Raw genomic sequence first — 18,432 nt, 5'->3', positions numbered from 1 at the left:
GAATGTTAAAGGGAGCAGGAGTATTCAGCTTAAAAGGAACAAGGAGCTGTCAAATTGAAACGTTTGGGACCTCTGCTGGCAAGCAGCGAGTTAACAGTCACGCAGCACGCGATGGTCAAAAGGAGGGGTGGGTTTATGCAAATATCACACCAATGGCCATCGAGCCAACCTGGCAGACGGCTGAGAAATGGATAAAATCAACAGAATCGACTATTTTTGAGATTAAGCTGCCCATCAAAAGGCTGGTGCGTTGGGCAACAGAAGCAGAAACGTTGTCGGAGCATGTTTTGTGGAAATGGAAACGGTGCTGATTCCGTGGCGGCGGTGAGCGCTTTGCAGTACCAGATGTCCCCTGACAGCTCAAAAGGCATCAGGAAAGGGGACCCGCGTAATTTTTCATGGGTTCGGTATCGCTTCTCGGCCTTTTGGCTAAGATCAAGTGTAGTATCTGTTCTTATCAGTTTAATATCTGATATGTCCTCTATTTGAGGACTATATATTAAATGGATTTTTGGAGTTGGGAGATGGAATAGGGGCTTGCTCCGTCCACTCCATGCATCGACCTGGTATTGCAGTACCTCCAGGAACGGTGCACCTCCCTTCGGGGGGAATATTGTTGGTGCAAAAAACAGACTGAACCGAATCTAAACTTGTTGCAACATTGTATAGTGGTAGTAGTAATATTCCACGTTCCCAATCGCTACACACACTCATTCAGCAATAAGGGTGTTTCATGCTCTCCCTAAGCATTGTACGAAACATTTTGTCGTTATTCCTCCTCTCATTCCGTTTCACTGTTCGAATCCCCGCGACAGGGGTGAGCTCCCGTTGCTCGGTCCCAGCTCCTGCTAACCTAGCAGTTCGATAGGAACCGCTCGGATGGGAAGGTAAACTGTGCTTCCATGTGCTGCTATGGTTTTCCAAAAGTGGCTTAGTCATGCTGGGCACATGACCCGGAAAAACTGTCTGCGGACAAATGTCGGCCAATAAAGCGAGATGAGCGCCGCAACCCCAGAGTCGTCTGCAACTTGCCTCAATTCTGCAGCGCAGCTCTCCGACCAATGTTCACAAAAATGCAGAGATCAGTGCCTGAAAATGAGTATGCTGTTTCAAATGACACACAGAGATGCCTTATATTAGGTGGAATTGCTTGCAGAAATATCAAAACTCAATTTAAAATGTGTTTCTTAGAAGTCACTAAAATGTGTGTGTGTGTGGACTAAACTGCTGCTGAATTTTCATTAGCATTTTAATAAAAGAAAATTGGCAAGTTGCTCCACGAATGAGGAGAACCAAAATTGAGATGGATAAAATGAGAACAAGAAATGGACGGATCCTCCTGTCCGTCCTCACAGGGGAAGATTAAAGGCATCTGGTTCAGCCCCTGGATTGGCTCTGCCCCATCTCCCGTATCTCGATCTGCCAGTCATGCAGAAGGAATTTGAGTCAGTTTGCATTTAAAGGCAAACCTCCCTCATTCGCTCTTTCTGAAACCAGTAGACGAAACATAAGCATCTTTCAAAATCCCCATCACCTCTGCATTTTGCAATGCACTTTTCCAGCCCAGTCATGTTGATCAAAATGCATATAATTGCAAAAACCACGTACGCAAATGCGCTATATTAGGGGACCTGGTTTGGAAGCAGTACATCAGGATTTTTTAATTTTTTTGCATAGAATAATGAAAAATGCCTGCTAAAATGCTGGTTAATTCTCATAAGATCTCTCCCCCCCCCCTTTTAAGTAATAATCACAAACTGATGAGGAAATGTGGAGAACAGAACTTAAGACTGGAAGAATGAGATGGGCAGACATTGAAATGGATGAAGCCACCTGACTCTTTTTGCACTGCACTTTGCACATGCCCATGGAAGTCTTGTTGGACAAAACACAGCTGAAAACACATCTGGAGGGAGAGCTGGCTACTAGCCATGAGGTTATCAATGATGAGCCTTGAAATCGTGACTGAACACACATCCCCTTCCCTCTCCCCTTTATTTTTGTTTCAGGTCCATCTTTCCCGGCAGCAACATTTACTGCATCTGGCTGTGAAACCATGTGGAAAGGGGCTGTTCTTTGCTTCCTGCTTCTCCAGCTGACGGTTGCTGTGGCAGGTGAGTGAGACACTCGACCGATGGTTTACGATTACAAACAAGCCTGGCCTTACCAACCAAGAGACTTGCCTCCAGAAGATGTGCCAATGAACTCCCCCTGCCCTGTTTGAGGTCTAAGTAGAGCATCCACATACAGAGGCAGTCTACCTGTGGCGACGAAAGGTGTTGCTCAGTCATTGTGGTGCTGGGGCAGCTTTCTGATGGAGGCTGAATATTGCAGAAGCAAGATGGGTCATTGGCTACTGGGCTGTTTTAGTAACAAAAAAGATACACCCCCCCCCCCCGCTTCCTAGAAAGGATAAATTGAGAGTAGTTGGGGAGGGAGGATGTGGGCTGATGTGGACACTGTGTGGACACTGCAAAGAATTGCAGATATGAGGAGCACTGATTATCCCACAATGAACACCCTTTTAGAAGCACTTTTGTTTCTGGAAATATAATCCAAGGCTCAGCCACCATTGGCCATTCTTTAGCTTTCTAACTACACCAGCTCTCTGCGCTTGCCATCACTTCACCCCTGCACCACCCATGCTCCCAACTGCAACATCACAGCCCAATGAGGTGGCCTGGATGTTTCCTCCTATCAGGGAAAAGCCATTCCTATTCCTATTATGGTTGTCCCTCTGACACTTGCCCGGACCACCCATCCACTGCCTCTTGTCATGCAGTAGTTCATTGCGCCACCTGTCTGTGGTCAAGCAAACTGCAGTGTGATGACATGCTTACATTTTTATTATATGTATAGAAATAAATTGCAGTTGTTCTAGAGCATATAGCTTTGTGTGGCTACTGATTCGGCAAAGCTTTCCTACTGAGAGAAGGCCTCCTCGATCCCTTCCTGTCTTACCTCTCCACTTCCCAGAAATGGAACAACAACAAAAACCAGATTTCCCTTTCATTTCCCCAGGAGGCCGTCCATGCTCTGCCAGGAATTTTGGGCATGGCTCGCTGGTGTGTGAATGTGGGGCTTCCTACTGTGACACCTTGGAGCCTGTCTCCCTCCTTCCTCGGGGTTCCTACATCAAGTATGAAAGCAACAAAGCTGGGTCACGTGTGGAGCGCAGTGAAGGAGTCTTGCACGATGACCCTCCAGGAAAAGGTGGGTTTGTCTACTTTTTTAGATCTACCTCCAAGGAGTCTCCCTCCCTCTCTCTATATATCCTAACCTTTCTCCAAGAAGATTAAGCTTGCACACTCCATTTTATCCTCACAACGACCCTGTGAGGTAGGCAGGACTGAGATATGGTGGCTGGAGAAGGGAAGGTTAAAGGGAGACTTCAGATATCCGAAGGGCTGATGCGCTGAAGAAAGTATAACTTCCTATGGGCATTACTTAAATAATAATAATAATAATTATTATTATTATTATTATTATTATTATTAGTACAGTGGAGCTGCCTGCCATGGGGCGAGCGGGTGGGCTCTTCTTCTCTGGAGTCATTGAAGAAGAGGCAGGATGATCATGTCTCAGGGGGTCCCCTGGTTGAATCCCACATTGCAGATCCTGCAATGAGAAAGGGTTAGACCCGGCTTCCTCAACCTCGGCCCTCCAGATGTTTTGAGACTACAATTCCCACCATCCCTGACCACTGGTCCTGCTAGCTAGGGATCATGGGAGTTGTAGGCCAAAAACATCTGGAGGGCCAAGGTTAAGGAAGCCTGGGTTAGACGAGATGATCATCAGGGACTCTTCCAGCTCTGTCATTCTATGACTGGTCCAAAGTGCCTCAGGCCACATCTGCACCCAAAGACTCCTGGAAAGTACAGTTTGTTAAGGTGCTGAAAGTAGTTAGGAAACCCCCTATTTCCCCAACAAAGCCCAAATTCCCAAAATTCCTTGGGAAGAGAGATAGATTTTTAAACCACTCTGAGAATGGCCGCTTTCTCATCATGTTGTAGCTTGCAGCAGCACCTGTCTGTGGCCAAGGGAACTGCAGCCTGATGACATTCTTACATTTTTATTATACGTATAGAAATCACGGCAATTATTATAGAGCATTTACGTGAAGTCTAAAGTGATGAAAGAGTGCTTTAAATGGTGTGGATGCGGTCTCAGTGACAGCATTGTAGCAGAGAAGAGATGTAAGCCTAGGTTCCCTCAAATCTTATTGATGAGGCCAAACTTTCAAGAGTTTTTGGGAGTACTGCTAGTCCATTCAATCAATTTTTATCATATATAGCCAAAAGCCTTTACAACTGATGACAGAGAATAAAAGGAAACTTCCATCTAAAATCATGCACGTAACCTGTAGCAGTTTACAACATAAAAAAAGAATTTTACAACATTAAGACTTAAGATTGGAGTGCATTCACATAGCTGGAATTCACATTCTTGACTGCCAGCTCAAATTTGGCTACCTGGTGTGTAATAGTTATATAGATGTTTATCTGCAAGGAGCTCAACTGTCACTTGCTGTGCGGCTACTGCTAGTCTACATTAGGAGAAATTCACACTAAAATGCTTGTGCATTTTCATGGGGGCTTTAAAAATAAATATGTTTTAGAAATAGCACAGGAAATTTGAGGTAAAAAATAATAATTTGGAGTAGAAATGATATGCAGCTGAAAAGAAAATTTAAGGAACCAGGGTGGGGGGGGGAGGGGAAGGAAGTCACGGGATTCAGAAAATCCCTTTTTATGGATATGATATTCTTTTTGTGTATATTTTTCTTTGTTTGTGGTTGTTGTTGCGTTTGCTGTTGTTTTTTATTTCTGTTATTTCTGTTAAATTTTGAAAATGTAATCAAACTATAAAACAAACAAACAAACAAATAACTGACGTGGAAATGTAGAATTTAAGACAGGAAAAATCAGAAAGCGAGAGGAAACTCCAATGGACAGATTTAGCCCATCCCTACCTTAAAGTAGCTGCACTTGCTAGGAATAAGCAAGCAGTGCTATGCAGTCTAAACCACCTTCCTTCACTACAGGAACTCTCACTCTGAAGATCAAGACATCCCAGAAATATCAAAAAATCAAGGGCTTTGGTGGGGCGTTGACAGATTCGGCGGCAATCAATATCCTGGCGCTCTCTCCAAAGGCTCAGACAAATCTCCTCAAATCCTATTTCTCAGAACAAGGTGAGTTTCCAAGAGGTGGGTAGCAGCAGCCGGGTTGCCAACTTACTCTGCTGGTTCTGCTCCTCTGCTATTCCAGTGGGTGGGGGGGGGGAAGAGAGAAAGCTCTGCTCCGTCTAATATCTGCATGCCATCCTGGTATGAAAGGCAGAAGAGCAAAAATGATGGCGATCTTGAAGGAAACTGACAAGTCCCAGAGTTGGTGTAACTCAGGCATAGGCAAACCTCGGCCCTCCAGATGTTTTGAGACTACAACTCCCATCATCCCTGACCACTTGTCCTGTTAGTTAGCGAGGGATGGTGGGAGTGGTAGTCCCAAAACATATGGAGGGCCAAGTCTGCCTGATGCCTTATCCTTTGGGTTAAGGGCTGTTTTAAAGTGGCACCATGCTGATTCAAATGTGCAGTGCAGATGGGGCCTAAGGATGGGGAAATGAGAAATCACAATGGACAGATTCATCCTTTACTACCCTAAGCAGTTATGCTCAGTCCTCACTGGACTTTTTTACATCCTCCCACAGTAAAGATTTTTTTTTTTAACTGCTGCAAACCGTGGTGCTCCCTGCAAGCTTCTCGATACAGTTTGCCTCCAGCTTGTGGTGCAATTGCTGTCTAACCCTGTTTAATTTGCTCTCTAATTCTGTCTAACTCACTATTTAACTAATCTAATGTTCTAACTCTCCATCTGAGTTTCACTCTGTCCCAATCTGTCTCTCTAGTGATCTCTTCTCTCTCCATCTCCCTCCATCCCTCCCTCTTTCTTCTATCTATATTAGGACCCAATCTATTCTCTTGGTTGTTTTAAACTGATTTTAAATATTATAATTTTACACAGGGCTTTTTTGGGGGGACACAGGGGCACACATATCCCTCAGCATTTTGTGAATTTTTGTACTTTTGTCCATTTGCAGCATTTATTTTCCCCAGTTCGAACTATAAAATGATGATTTTCTGGAGTCAAAATGAGAGTACCCCCTAAACATTATTTTTAAGGAAAAAAGCGCTGGTTTTACATCATTGTGACTTTCCCTAGGACCCCATGGTGAAGGGCAGGAAAGAAATTGAACAAGCAATAATAGCCACACTAATCCCCTCCAGAATTTGTTAGGCGTGTGGATTCCAAATCAGACTTTGTCCAATTTACACATTAATTTGTGGATCAGGTGAATTCACCTTGAAATATGGAAGGACCCCCCCCACCCACCTCCCACCCCCAAATAATTTTCCTCAGTGAGTCCTATTCCTGGGGGTAACCCTGCTCTGTCTGCCTTTTGCTGCACTTTCTCCAAGGGATCGAATACACCTTGGTCCGCGTCCCCATGGCGAGCTGCGATTTCTCCGTGAGGCTCTACACGTACGACGATTCGGAGGACGACTTTGAGCTGAAAAACTTCAGCCTGACGGAGGAAGACACCAAAATGAAGGTGAAGGGGTTCGCCGATCCCCAGGATAAAGATTTAGGCCCATTCCCTGGGGAGAAAGTGGGTCCAGTTTGCTTTTTAACGTGAACCCATCTGATTTGTGCTTAGGGGGACTAACTTGTCCCTGACTGACTAAGAAACCTTAGCCCCAAGACTCTCAGGCTCCACTTTGAACCCCAAATGCCACTTCAGAAGATAAAAGAAAAATGTCAGTAGCTCACTGGTACGGTCCCGGGTTCAATCCCCAGCACCTCCAGGTACTTCTGAGAATGTCCCCTGTCTAAAATCCCGGAGAGCTGCTGCCAGTCAGTGCAGACAATACCAAGCTATTTTATTTAGTTTTATAGCTGGACCAAGGGACCAATGCTCTGACAATAGCTGCACCCTCTACCAAGCAGCTGACTCTTCCAGAAATATTGTTGAACTGCAGCCCCCTTCACCTCTGACTATTGGCCAATACTGGCTGTGGATGATAGGAGTTGTAGTCCGACGAAAGCTGGAGAGACGCAGTCTGATCTCCCCTGCTTGACCAGCTCTGTTGCCTTTACGGCAGATCCTAAGGACTGAACCGCAGATCTTCTGTGTGCTCTCTCCCACTGATCTGGAGACGAGCGGACCTGGTATCCTTCATAATGTTATTGGACTCCAACGCCCATCATCCACATCCAGTACTGGCCAATAGTTAGGGACGATCGGAGCTGCAGTTCTTGGCCTCCAGATCTCACCATCCCCATCAGCCAGCATGGCCAGTGGTTAGGGATGGTGACAGCACAAGCAAGAGCTGGGGACCACCAGAGAAACCTGGGAAATGTTCTCCCTGGCAACCGCGTGAGATCGGTAAAATCACCGAGACACGACACAGGTGTTGGGTGAAATCAGGCCAAATCTTTATTGATGACAAACGATGTTCCACATCCCCTCCCCAGATCCCAATCCTTCAGCAAGCCCAAGCTGTGGCCAAGAAGCCACTTTCCCTCTATGCCAGCCCTTGGACCTCCCCAGTGTGGATGAAGACCAACGGGGCCATGACAGGCCGGGGGACTCTCAAAGGGAAGCCGGGAGACAGATACCACAAGACCTGGGCCAACTATTTCATCAGGTAACGACACCGACGTCGTTTGGTTCCATTTTATTTGACGGCTGACCAGTTTGCGACGGTCGCAGAGCGATAAAATTTAGGCACACTAACAAAGAACGCAGCTAGTGCAGCAAAGGCTCCTGGGAGAAAAATGGTGGAGACGCGGGGGGAGAATTCAGCACCGAGGGGCCTTCTCCTTCCTCAGGGGAGAAAAAGGATACCGTAGAGCTGAGGAAGGTTCAGAAATCATCAGGGGGAGGGAGCGACTTCACTAGGAGGAAAGGTTGCAGCATTTGGGACTTTCTCTCTCGGAGAAAAGGCGGGATGAGATGAAATGGTGGGTGTTTATAAAAGCTATACTTGGCCGAGAGAGAGCGGATAGACAAAAGTATTGTATCCCTCTCATAAAACGAGAACCTGTGGACATTCCATGAAGCTGAAAATGGGAAGATTCTGGACGGACAAAAAAAAAAAGAAAAATCTCAGGAAGTAATCTGAGGGGGAAATATCCTCAGCAACATCTTGGCTCACAGCCTGAAATATACTCAGAGTCAAGTGTGAATTTCACGCTCTTTATTCAGCTCATAGTAGTGAGGAATGCAGTTCCCCCAAAACGTTTGCTTTATATACACTATTTACACAATGGGCCCCACGTGATTGGCTAATTCCGGGATACTCCTGCATACCAATCGGGTTGCGGATTCACTTCCACCTGGAGCTGGATTGGGTGGCTCCTGCGGACCAATCAGACTGCTGCAATCTCAATCCTATTGTTCTAGGACCAATCAGGCTGCTGCATTTTGGATCCTATTCAACTCAGTACATAACACAGCCCCTGCTAACTTTCGCTGCCTTTCCCCTCTGCAGGTTCTTAGACGAGTACGCCAAGCATAACTTGACTTTCTGGGCTGTGACGGCCGGGAACGAGCCAACGTCTGGCGACATCATCTTTTACCCCTTCCAGTGCCTGGGCTTCTCTCCTGAGCACCAGAGGGACTTCATCGCCCGAGACCTGGGTCCTGCCTTGGCCAACAGCTCTTACAAGGGCATTGAGCTAATCATTCTGGATGACCAAAGGGTGATGCTCCCTTACTGGGCCGAAGTGGTGAGTGGGCCGCCCTGGACTGGTGGAACCCAAACCCCAGGGGCTCTGTTTTCCAGTTTATTTTGCTAAAGGCGCTGGAGCTGAGGCCCAAGTCTGCCCCATGCATTTAAAGCCCCAGGAGGCCATTTTAACAGTCATGGCTTTGCCCAAAGCATCCCGGGAGTCCAGAGGAATAAATTGTTGTTATATGATACAAATAAACCCAGGAAGGACCAGGCTAAATATCTATCCAGTTTGGCATCCTGTTTCCCAATCAGAGCAGCCGGAGGAAGGACCAGTTGCTCTGGCCTGAGGTCTGAACTGATTGGGAGCGGGGTGCACAGGTTACCAACATCTGTGGGGAGAATTTGCTAAATTCCCTTCTTCATAATCCAGGACAAGGAATTAGACTTCCCCTCCCACCCCTCTCCGCTACCTTGCAGAGTCTCAAATGTGCACATCCTTAAGATAAGGCCCACTGAAACCAGCTAGCCTTGAGTTTGCTTTGGGGATTTGTAGCTCTCATCTTCACTCTCCTCCATGAGGTCTAGAAACATGCCGGTGGGGGGTGGAAAGGCCAGACATAGACTATGAAGCTGTTAAGAGCTCTGTGAGCTTGACAATTCTGTTTTTATTATCCCTTGTGTACTTCTAGGTTCTCAAGGACCCCGTGGCGGCCAGTTACGTCAATGGGATCGGCATCCACTGGTATTTGGATTTCCTGGCCCCCATCGACTTGACTCTCTCTATCACTCACCACCTTTTCCCCAAGTATTATCTCATCTCCACCGAGGCCTCTACAGGATCGTATTTTTGGGAGCCCCGTGTGGTGTTGGGGGAGTGGGATCGCGGCAGCAAATACAGCCACAGCATCCTTGCGGTAGGAGCTCCAGCTGCAATGACTATTTTTTAAAAAAAAGAAAGGTTTAGTAGACACGACTGGACCTAATGGTCAGTGGTCCCTTTTTAAGCCTATTGAGAGGCATGTATGACTATGATGTATTGGTTTCCTTCCTTAGTTTGAAAAGTATTTCTATGCAGCCGGCGCATACAATCTGATCAACCTAGCGGTACATAAAAATATGTGAAATCAATAAGATTAATAAACGAATCAAGCGTTCTTCTCCGCCTTCCTGCAGAATCTCAATAACTACGTCACAGGCTGGACGGACTGGAACCTTGTCCTGGACATGGAAGGAGGCCCCAACTGGAGCAAAAATTATGTTGACAGTCCTGTCATTGTAGACGCGGCCAACGATGTGTTTTACAAACAGCCCATGTTTTATCACATGGCACACTTCAGGTGAGACGGCGGGACCCTCCACAAGTCCCCAAAGCAGGTGACCCCCGTGCCAACCATATTGAGTCCTAAAATGGGGAGGCCCTGTGGGTGGCGCCGCCTCAGACTGCGGCCTGCTGGGCTTTGATGGGTGACAGGGCCTTCCCAGTGGTGGCTCCTCGTTTGGTGACGTGCGCCTGTCCCTCGTTCTGTCGGGTGGCAGGTGGAATTTTTTTTTTTTAATGTTCCCGTTCACCCAGATGGCATCAGATGGCTGACAGATGTGGGCCAAGGCAAGGGTTAAATTAAAAACCATGAGGGAATGTGGTTGCTCCAGAGGGTGGCAACACGAGAACGGAGCCTTCTCTGCAGTGGCTCCCCGTCTGTGGAACGCTCTCCCCAGGGAAGTTCACTTGGCACCTTCATTATACACCTTTAGGCGCCAGGCAAAAACATTCATTTTTAACCAGGCCTTTGGTTGACCTGATCGACATCCTGTTCCCTTTTAAAATGTGACTCTTTTTTTGGGGGGGGGGGGTTGTTATCAGGTTATTGTTGTTACTTTGATTTTATATATTGTGAACTTTTATGTGAACCACCCTGAGACGTCCGGGTATAGGGCAGTAAACAAACAAACAGACAGACAGACAGACAAATTATAAACATTTTAGATGTTGTAAGTATGTTTTTGGAAGGTTCCCCTCCCTTCAATCATTATTATTTTAAACCGTAATGTTTTTAATTATTTTATATTTGCTGCCCTGGGCTCCTCTGACAGGACAGTACGGGGTTCAAATTTAATAAACAAGCAAACAGATAAACACTCTCAGGCACAGCCTCCCTCCTCCAAACCCGCTCAGAATAACCCCCTTGGTTGTGTTGAGATGGGACTACTAGACAGGGCCGTCTTAAGCATATCCGGCGCCGTGGTGCAAAGCTCCCTCTGGCGCCCCTCCGCGTTTCCCATAGTTTTTTTAGGGAGGACGGCACTGCCGGCGGGGCTGGAGGAGGCGGGCAGCGACTGGAGGGCAGGTCCTCTGGCGGGGAAGAGGCGGAGGCTGGACGCAGCACCTCCCGGCTCAGCTGGCCACTTTGTGCTGCAGTGGCCACAGCAGACGGAGGGTCTGGGTGCAGCGCTGCTTTGGCGGGCGAGGGTTGCGAGCTGATGCCGGGAGGCGCCATGTCCAGCCTCTGCCTCTTCCCTGGCGCCCTCCAGAACTTGGCACCCTGGCGCCATGTGCCACTAGCCTCTATGGGTAAGACGCCCCTGTTACTTAGACCCTCTCTGCAGCAGCAGGGCTGGTCTTGTGCTACTTAGATCTAACCATATTCCCCTTTCCCCCTGCTTCTTTGATATGCTAACGCAGCAAGTTCCTCCCGGAGGGATCCCAGAGGATTGAGATTCAGAGGAGCAAGTGGACCGACCTGGAATATTCGGCCTTCTTGCGTCCAGATGGCTCGGCGGCCGTTGTTGTCTTGAACAGGTGAGTGGGAGCCAGGCGGCCTCTGTGCTGCCGCTGAACGGCTGTCAGAAGAAAATAAGACGGAAACCTGAAATATCATCTTCTTAGTGGGCCATCAGATCCTCAGTGGGAAACCAGCAAGCAGGATTCGCACACAAGAGCAATTCTCCCCTCCTGTGGTTTCCAGCAAGTGGTATTCAGAAACATTGATGCCTCCAACTGTGGCCATCATGCCTACTGGCCATTGGTTGCCCCATGAAGTTGTCAAGTCCTCTTTTAAAGTAATCTAGGTTAGTGGCCCTCGCTGCCTCCTGTGGACGGGAGTTCCATAGTTTAACCAAGCACAGCATAAAGAAGCTCCTTTCTTTTATCTGGCCTGGATCTTCCAACATTCAGCGCCCTCCAGTTCTAGCACTACAATATTATTCTCGGGGTTGTGGGTTCAAGCCCCACGTTGGGGAAAAGGTTCCTGCATTACAATTTCGTGACTCAGATTTTAAGAAATGGAAAAAAAAAACTTTTCACTATCTACTCTCTCCATGTCACGCAAAAATACAAATTTCTATCTTGCTCGCCTTTCCCCTAAACTAGGTAAAGGTAAAGGGACCCCCGACCATTAGGTCCAGTCGCGGACGACTCTGGGGTTGCAGTGCTCATCTCGCGTTACTGACTGAGGGAGCCGGCGTACAGCTTCCGGGTCATGTGGCCAGCATGACAAAGCCGCTTGTGGCGAACCAGAGCAGCGCATGGAAACGCCGTTTACCTTCCCGCCGGAGCGGTCCCTATTTATCTACTTGCACTTTGATGTGCTTTCAAACTGCTAGGTTGGCAGGAGCAGGGACCGAGCAACGGGAGCTCACCCCGTCGCGGGGATTTGAAACACCGACCTTCTGATCAGCAAGCCCTAGGCTCTGTGGTTTAACCCACAGCGCCACCCTAAACTATAAAGCCCCAAATTCTGTAACCTTTCCTCCTGGGCAAGTTGTTCTGTGCCCTTCGTCGTTCTGGTTGGCCTTCCGTTCCTTCTGCCTTGTGTGATTCTGTGGAGTTAAAGGCACCTTGCGGGAATAATAATAATAATAATAATAATAATAATAATAATAATAATAATAATTTGTACCCTGCCCATCTGGCTGGATTTCCGCAGCCACTCTGTGTGGCTTCCAACAAAAATCAAATACATTAAAATATCACACATTAAAAGCTTCCCTAAACAGGGCTGCCTTCAGATGTCCTCTAAACGTCTGGTAGTTGTCTATGTCTTTGACATCTGAAGGGAGGGCGTTCCATAGGGCGGGCGCCACTACCAAGAAAGCCCTCTGCCTGGTTCCCTGTAGCTTTGCTTTTCGCAGTGAGGGAACCGCCAGAAGGCCCTCGGCGCTGGATCTCAGTGTCCGGGCTGAATGATGGGGGTGGAGACGCTCCTTCAGGTATACATAGAATTGTAGAGTTGGAAAGGGACCCCAAGAGTCATCTAGTCCAGCCCCCTGCAATGCAGGAACCTTTTCTCCAATGCCTTCCTCTTCTCTGCCTTGTCTCCGCTGCCCTTTCTTTTTTGAGCTCGTTTCGGTTGCCCTTTTCTCATGGGCCGAGGAAGGAGCAGATTTCCCCCGGATTTCTCCCGGGTTGCCCTCCAGAACTATTCCTGGCCCAGATTTTTCCCTCAGCACACCGCCTTCCTATCTTTCTAATTCGTTTCTTGTCTCACCCTCTTCCTCAGGTCCCACAAGGACGTCCCGTTTGTCATCTCCGACCCTGGCGTGGGCCACATCGAGGCCGTGTCGACCGCTGACTCCATCCAGACCTACCTCTGGGAGCGGCCCATGGAGGCAGCGGCAGTACCCCCCACTCAGCAATAAATGTTCTGCGCCCGTGAGATGGGTTGGCGTTAGCAGGGAGAAGGGGAGATCAGGATGCGGTTGCTGCAGGAATCCTGGGGATGGGCCTGCCAGCTCTGCGGGAAGGCCTATATGAACCAGGAACTGAACGGGGTGTTTTCTCTGCAACTGGTGTTGGATAGGTCAACGCTCTCAGTTTCACCCAGAGAGCAGACCTGCTAACGTTACTGGACCCAATCTAGCCATGCCCATTACTTCCAGCGGGTCTACTCTGAGGAGGACCCAGCATTGCCTGCATAAAAATGCCGTAAGACAGGTGCGGGGGAACGACCTTTGACCCCGACGACGTTGCCGAACGACAGCTCCCATCAGCGAGCGCAGCTGGTGGAAGCTGCTTTTGAACAATGTTCCTGCCTCCCAGCTCCCAGCAGCCCCAGCAGGCATGCCCAAGGGATGATGGGAGTTGTAGTTCAGCAACTTCTCAAAACCCTGCACTGGCTATAAAACTCCGAGTTTTATAAAACGCCTAAGCCAGCCCTCTCCTTGCTATTTGAGTTGCCATTCATTCCATAGAGGGCTTTACAGTGTCCACCTCACGGGGCTGATCTCTTCCTCCTATCTCAGATGTTTTCATACAATAAACCAGGTTTTTTTCTCTTTTTCTAGAAACCCACCTGCTTCCTGGCTTTCTTTCATGGGCTCTCGGGCTAGGATGGGGGTGCAGAGGGGCAGGAGGAGGGTTGTGTTGCTGCTGCCTCTCACGTATTAGGAGCTCTTTCCCTTTCGGCGTTTTCCCAAGAAGTGGAGAGACATCTCCCACTCAGTTTTCCAAAGCCTGAGATGCATAGAGCGGGAGGCTTGTGACACCAGGTGGGGTTTGGGCCTCGTGGTGTCACAAGCTTTTTATGTCTTAAACTAAGGGTACAGAACCTGTGGCCTTTTGGGTGTTGCTGGGCTCCCATCTCCCATCGCTGGCCCTGGTGGTTGGGGCTGCTGGGAGTCAGGAATCTTGTATCATCTCTACACTCCCTTTTAGCCTGGGGTTGTTATCAGGTTAGCACAGGGGTCAGCATACTTTTTCAGCAGGGGGCCGGTCCACTGTCCCTCAGACCTTGTGGGGGCCCGGACTATATTTTGAAGAAAAGAAATATGAACGAATTCCTATGCCCCACAAATAACCCAGAGATGCATTTTAAATAAAAGTGTAGCCCTTTTTCAGACCTTTCCATTAACCCAGGTTTCTGTGTTGCACCCGGGAAGTGAGGGAGGAAGGAGCCAAAAAGACACCGAGGATTTGAAATAGAGAGTTTATTATTCCTGCCCCTAGACTGGCAGGAAGGCACTTGCACGATAACTCACAGCAGACTGCAACTAACGAAAAGATACATACAGCTTTTATCCCTTTTTCAGAGTCCCCCTCCTCTCCCCAGGAATTCAGCCTCATGAGTTTGTGCACGTAATGTTTTACAACCTTGTTATTGGGTGAAAATTAAAGCTTTTCACTCTTATCTCATAGTATGGGTCAGCCAGCCCTTGGCTGCTTCTGGTGCCTCTTGCCTTTCCCTCTAATTGGCAAGATCATCCATCAAAGAATTATCCTGTCTCCTTCACATCTCTGGCCAGGAATTCTTGTGCCATTCAGGGAAGGGGCACTCTGACCTGCTCTTCTTTTCATGATTAATGATATGCCAGCGAAGAGAGGTATGCATCAAAAGAACAAGTTTCACAAAGAAAGCTTACAGGAAAAGGCTATTATATACCAATAATATAAAGAGGCTAATAATATAGAGAGGCCAGGCAAATAATATAGAGAGTAAATGTCAAATAAAAGGGGCTAAAGTTTTACAAACTCAGATAAAGGCTAAATATCATACCAATAATATAGAGAGGCTAGGAATGCTAAACATCAAATAAAAGGACTTATAAAAAGTTACAGGAAAAGACTCAGTTAAAAAAGACTTACAGAGAAGGAGGAAGATCAGTTAAAAGGACTTAAAAAGGACTTACATAGAAGGAGGAGGATCAGTTAAAAATCACTTTAAAAGGACTTACATAGAAGGAGGAAGATCAAGCTATCCAGGGGAGGCTTCCAGTATAAATATCAGTTAAAAAGGACTTTCAGAGAAAGCTGAGAACTCCAGAGAAAGCTGAAAAACTCCAGTTATTCAGAGAAGGCTTTGAGTTAGTACCACCCAGTGCAAGGAGAGAGAGAGAGAGAGAGAGAGACCCCTTAGCTGCTCTTTTCTTGATTAGCGGTCATTAAGGAACGCATTAACAGACCGAGAGACACACAGAGGAAGAAAGCTTAAGAAAGCTTGGTTACCAAAAGACTTAAAACATTTTCCCTTCAAAAGGACACATTCTACTCATGTAAAAACACGCTGATACCCGGACCGCCTGTGGTCCGGATTTAGAAGGCGATTGGGTCTGATCCGGCCCCCAGGCCTTAGTTTGCCTACCCCTGGGTTAGCAGATCTCACTCCATGCATCTTGTGTGGCTCTGCTCAAATAAGGACATTAGAGTCCCTGCTTTCTGTCTGAACTTGGGAGGTGGTGAAGGCAGCTGTGGTGGTGGAGTATCAGGAGGCTCCATCTGTCCTAGCGGCACCCAGGCAACCAAGGCCTTGCAGGGGAAATACCATGTACATTTTTAGCACTGTGCAACGGACACACTTTCCAAACCAGAGGACTAGCTCCTGTCTATCTCACCTACCTACCTACCTACCTACCTAATCTCTCCAAAACACATGTAAAACTTTTAATGTCGTATCCTATCGCTGTAACGCACCCTGGAACCTTAGGGGTGAGAAGGGTGGGAAATAAGAAAATAATTCACTTCTAATGGGAGACTATTCCCAACCTCCTTTTCATTTCTCTGGAAAACTCAAAATACCAAAGTTGATGGGAAAGGTTGCAGCTCAGGAATAGAGCACCAGCTTCGCACATTCCTAGTTCAATCCCTGGTGTCTCCAAGAAGAGATAGGAATGTCTCCTGCCTGAAATGATGGGGAGACACTGCCAATCAGAGTTGCCAATACTGAGCTGGATGGGCCAGTGGTTTGGCTCAGCTAAGTGGAAGTTTCCCTTGCATCCAATGTTCTTTTGTTGTCCTTTATCCTAAGAGCAAGCAATCTTCCCCGCAAAACAAGGGGATTAATGCCTTCCTTTAAGTAACAGTATGCAAACATCCTGAAGTTGAGGCTCCAGTACTTTGGCCACCTCATGAGAAGAGAAGACTCCCTAGAAAAGACCCTGATGTTGGGAAAGATGGAGGGCACAAGGAGAAGGGGACGACAGAGGATGAGATGGTTGGGCAGTGTTCTCGAAGCGACTGGCATGAGTTTGGCCAAACTGCGGGAGGCAGTGGAGGATAGGGGTGCCTGGCGTGCTCTGGTCCATGGGGTCAAGAAGAGTTGGACACGACTGAACGACTGAACAAACAAAACAAAAATGGAAGCATCATTATATTTAAAATAGCACAAGTACAAAAATTCTGAATACAGAAGGAGGGATGTCATGGAATTCTACTCGGTACTGATCCAAAGCAGATTCCAATGTACAGTGGACGCTCAGGTTGCGAACGTGATCCATGCGGGAGGCACGTTCGCAACCCGCAGCGTTTGCAACCTGCAGCGCTGTGTCTGCGCACTCGTGGATCATGATTTAGCACTTCTGCGTATGCGCAAAGCACGATTTAGCGCTTGTGCACATGCGCTGAAACCTGGAAGTAACCCGTTCTGGTATTTTCAGGTTCGGCGCGGAGCGCAACCCAAAAAAATGTAACCTGCAACGAACGCAACCCGAGGTATGACTGTATAGTTAGCAGAGTAAAAACTTAAACACATTGCAGGATTCCCCAAAAATAGACCAGAGGCAATTAATATTTCATCCAGTAGAGCTTTACTGCTACTGAAGGCAAATGAGCATAATGCTCACAAATCCAATACATTCAGCATTGGCACTGTCCATAAGAAATCTAGTTGCAGCATTTTTTTTGGATAATATATATATATATCTTTATTGAAATTTTAAATTTTAAAATTAAAACAAATATAAGCATCATACAAAAAAAACAACACAAAAAAACAAAAACAGAAAAGCCAAGTAAACAGATCATATCTCAGAACATATCTGGTCTTAACCAAACATGACGAATCAAATTTAAAATTATATCTAACCTTACATATCAAATAGACATAAGCGAAAGAAAAAACAAGTTAAATCATAAAACTTAATATTTATTAGCACTTCTACTACCGGTAATTTATGGCTTTTTCTCACCTTTCTATTTCTCTTATCTTATTCTATTCAATTTATGTCCCAACATTCATTCAACACATATCGATTACTCCACACCCACCACTTGACTTCCTCTTGGGTTTTTCAAATTCCCTTTACTGTAATTTTAACCACGTTGAGATCTCCTCCTCTTATTTATTATCCTCTATCTAATTCCTCTTGTTGGAGTAACCTGCTCCAACAATAGAAGGTTGTGAGATTTGAGGGATAGAAGATTTGAGGGATAGCAGATAGGAGGTTCAGGGCTGAAGAAGCAAAGGCAACTGAAGAAGCAGAAGGTGGCCGAAAATAAAGAGATGGCAGTCAAACTTGTAGTGCACTCAATGGCTGTGAGTGAGCTCTCCTACCCTTGAACAGAGGCAGGGGCTATTTATTAACAATTTGTACAATAACGTAAGCATAACAATAGCCAATAACATCTAAGCATAACAAGCCCTTCCGGGCGGGAAACAGCCTCAGGGACCGTTAATACAGTGTTTTTCAACCTTTTTTGGGCAAAGGCACACTTGTTTCATGAAAAAAATCACGAGGCACACCACCATTAGAAAATGTTAAAAATTTTAACTCTGTGCCTATATTGACTATATATAAAGTAATTCTCTCTCTTTTCCCACGGCACACCAGGCAACATCTCGCGGCACACTAGTGTGCCGCGGAACAGTGGTTGAAAAACACTGCGTTAATAGAGGGGGCTTCCTGGCGCGCTTTTCCTGGAGCGGAGGGAACTCAACTCCAGCTCCGTGATCCCGGCCGGATCTTCTTTCTCTCCTCCGCGCGCA

The 18,432-nt window shown here is 47.1% G+C and overlaps 1 protein-coding gene and 1 non-coding gene across 2 annotated transcripts; both read left to right on the top strand.

Annotated features, from left to right (window-relative positions):
* Positions 1-409: 409 nt before the first annotated feature.
* On the top strand, positions 410-600 carry LOC117039332. The gene has a single exon (XR_004425753.1). It is a non-coding gene; the product is annotated as a U2 spliceosomal RNA (small nuclear RNA).
* Positions 601-2,003: 1,403 nt separating this feature from the next.
* On the top strand, positions 2,004-14,023 carry LOC117061835 (lysosomal acid glucosylceramidase-like). The gene is made up of 10 exons (XM_033174816.1): positions 2,004-2,114; positions 3,022-3,213; positions 5,045-5,194; positions 6,482-6,615; positions 7,539-7,711; positions 8,558-8,795; positions 9,430-9,654; positions 9,914-10,077; positions 11,421-11,537; positions 13,237-14,023. The coding sequence occupies exons 1-10, from the start codon at positions 2,057-2,059 to the stop codon at positions 13,373-13,375; spliced, it is 1,590 nt and encodes a 529-aa protein (XP_033030707.1). The 5' UTR covers positions 2,004-2,056; the 3' UTR covers positions 13,376-14,023.
* Positions 14,024-18,432: the final 4,409 nt, after the last annotated feature.

Source organism: Lacerta agilis, chromosome 17 (genome assembly GCF_009819535.1).
Source record: "Lacerta agilis isolate rLacAgi1 chromosome 17, rLacAgi1.pri, whole genome shotgun sequence".
In the NCBI taxonomy this organism is placed as follows: Eukaryota; Metazoa; Chordata; class Lepidosauria; order Squamata; family Lacertidae; genus Lacerta; species Lacerta agilis.
The sequence above is the reverse complement of the archived record's forward strand: the minus strand, read 5'-3'. Positions and strand labels throughout refer to the sequence as shown.

Coding starts and splice junctions, on each gene's coding strand:
- LOC117061835 (XM_033174816.1), top strand. CDS start 2,057: ATGTGGAAAGGGGCTGTTCTTTGCTTCCTGCTTCTCCAGCTGACGGTT. Junction 7,712..8,557: donor TGGGCCAACTATTTCATCAG/GTAACGACACCG, acceptor TCCCCTCTGCAG/GTTCTTAGACGAGTACGCCA. Junction 9,655..9,913: donor ACAGCCACAGCATCCTTGCG/GTAGGAGCTCCA, acceptor GCCTTCCTGCAG/AATCTCAATAACTACGTCAC.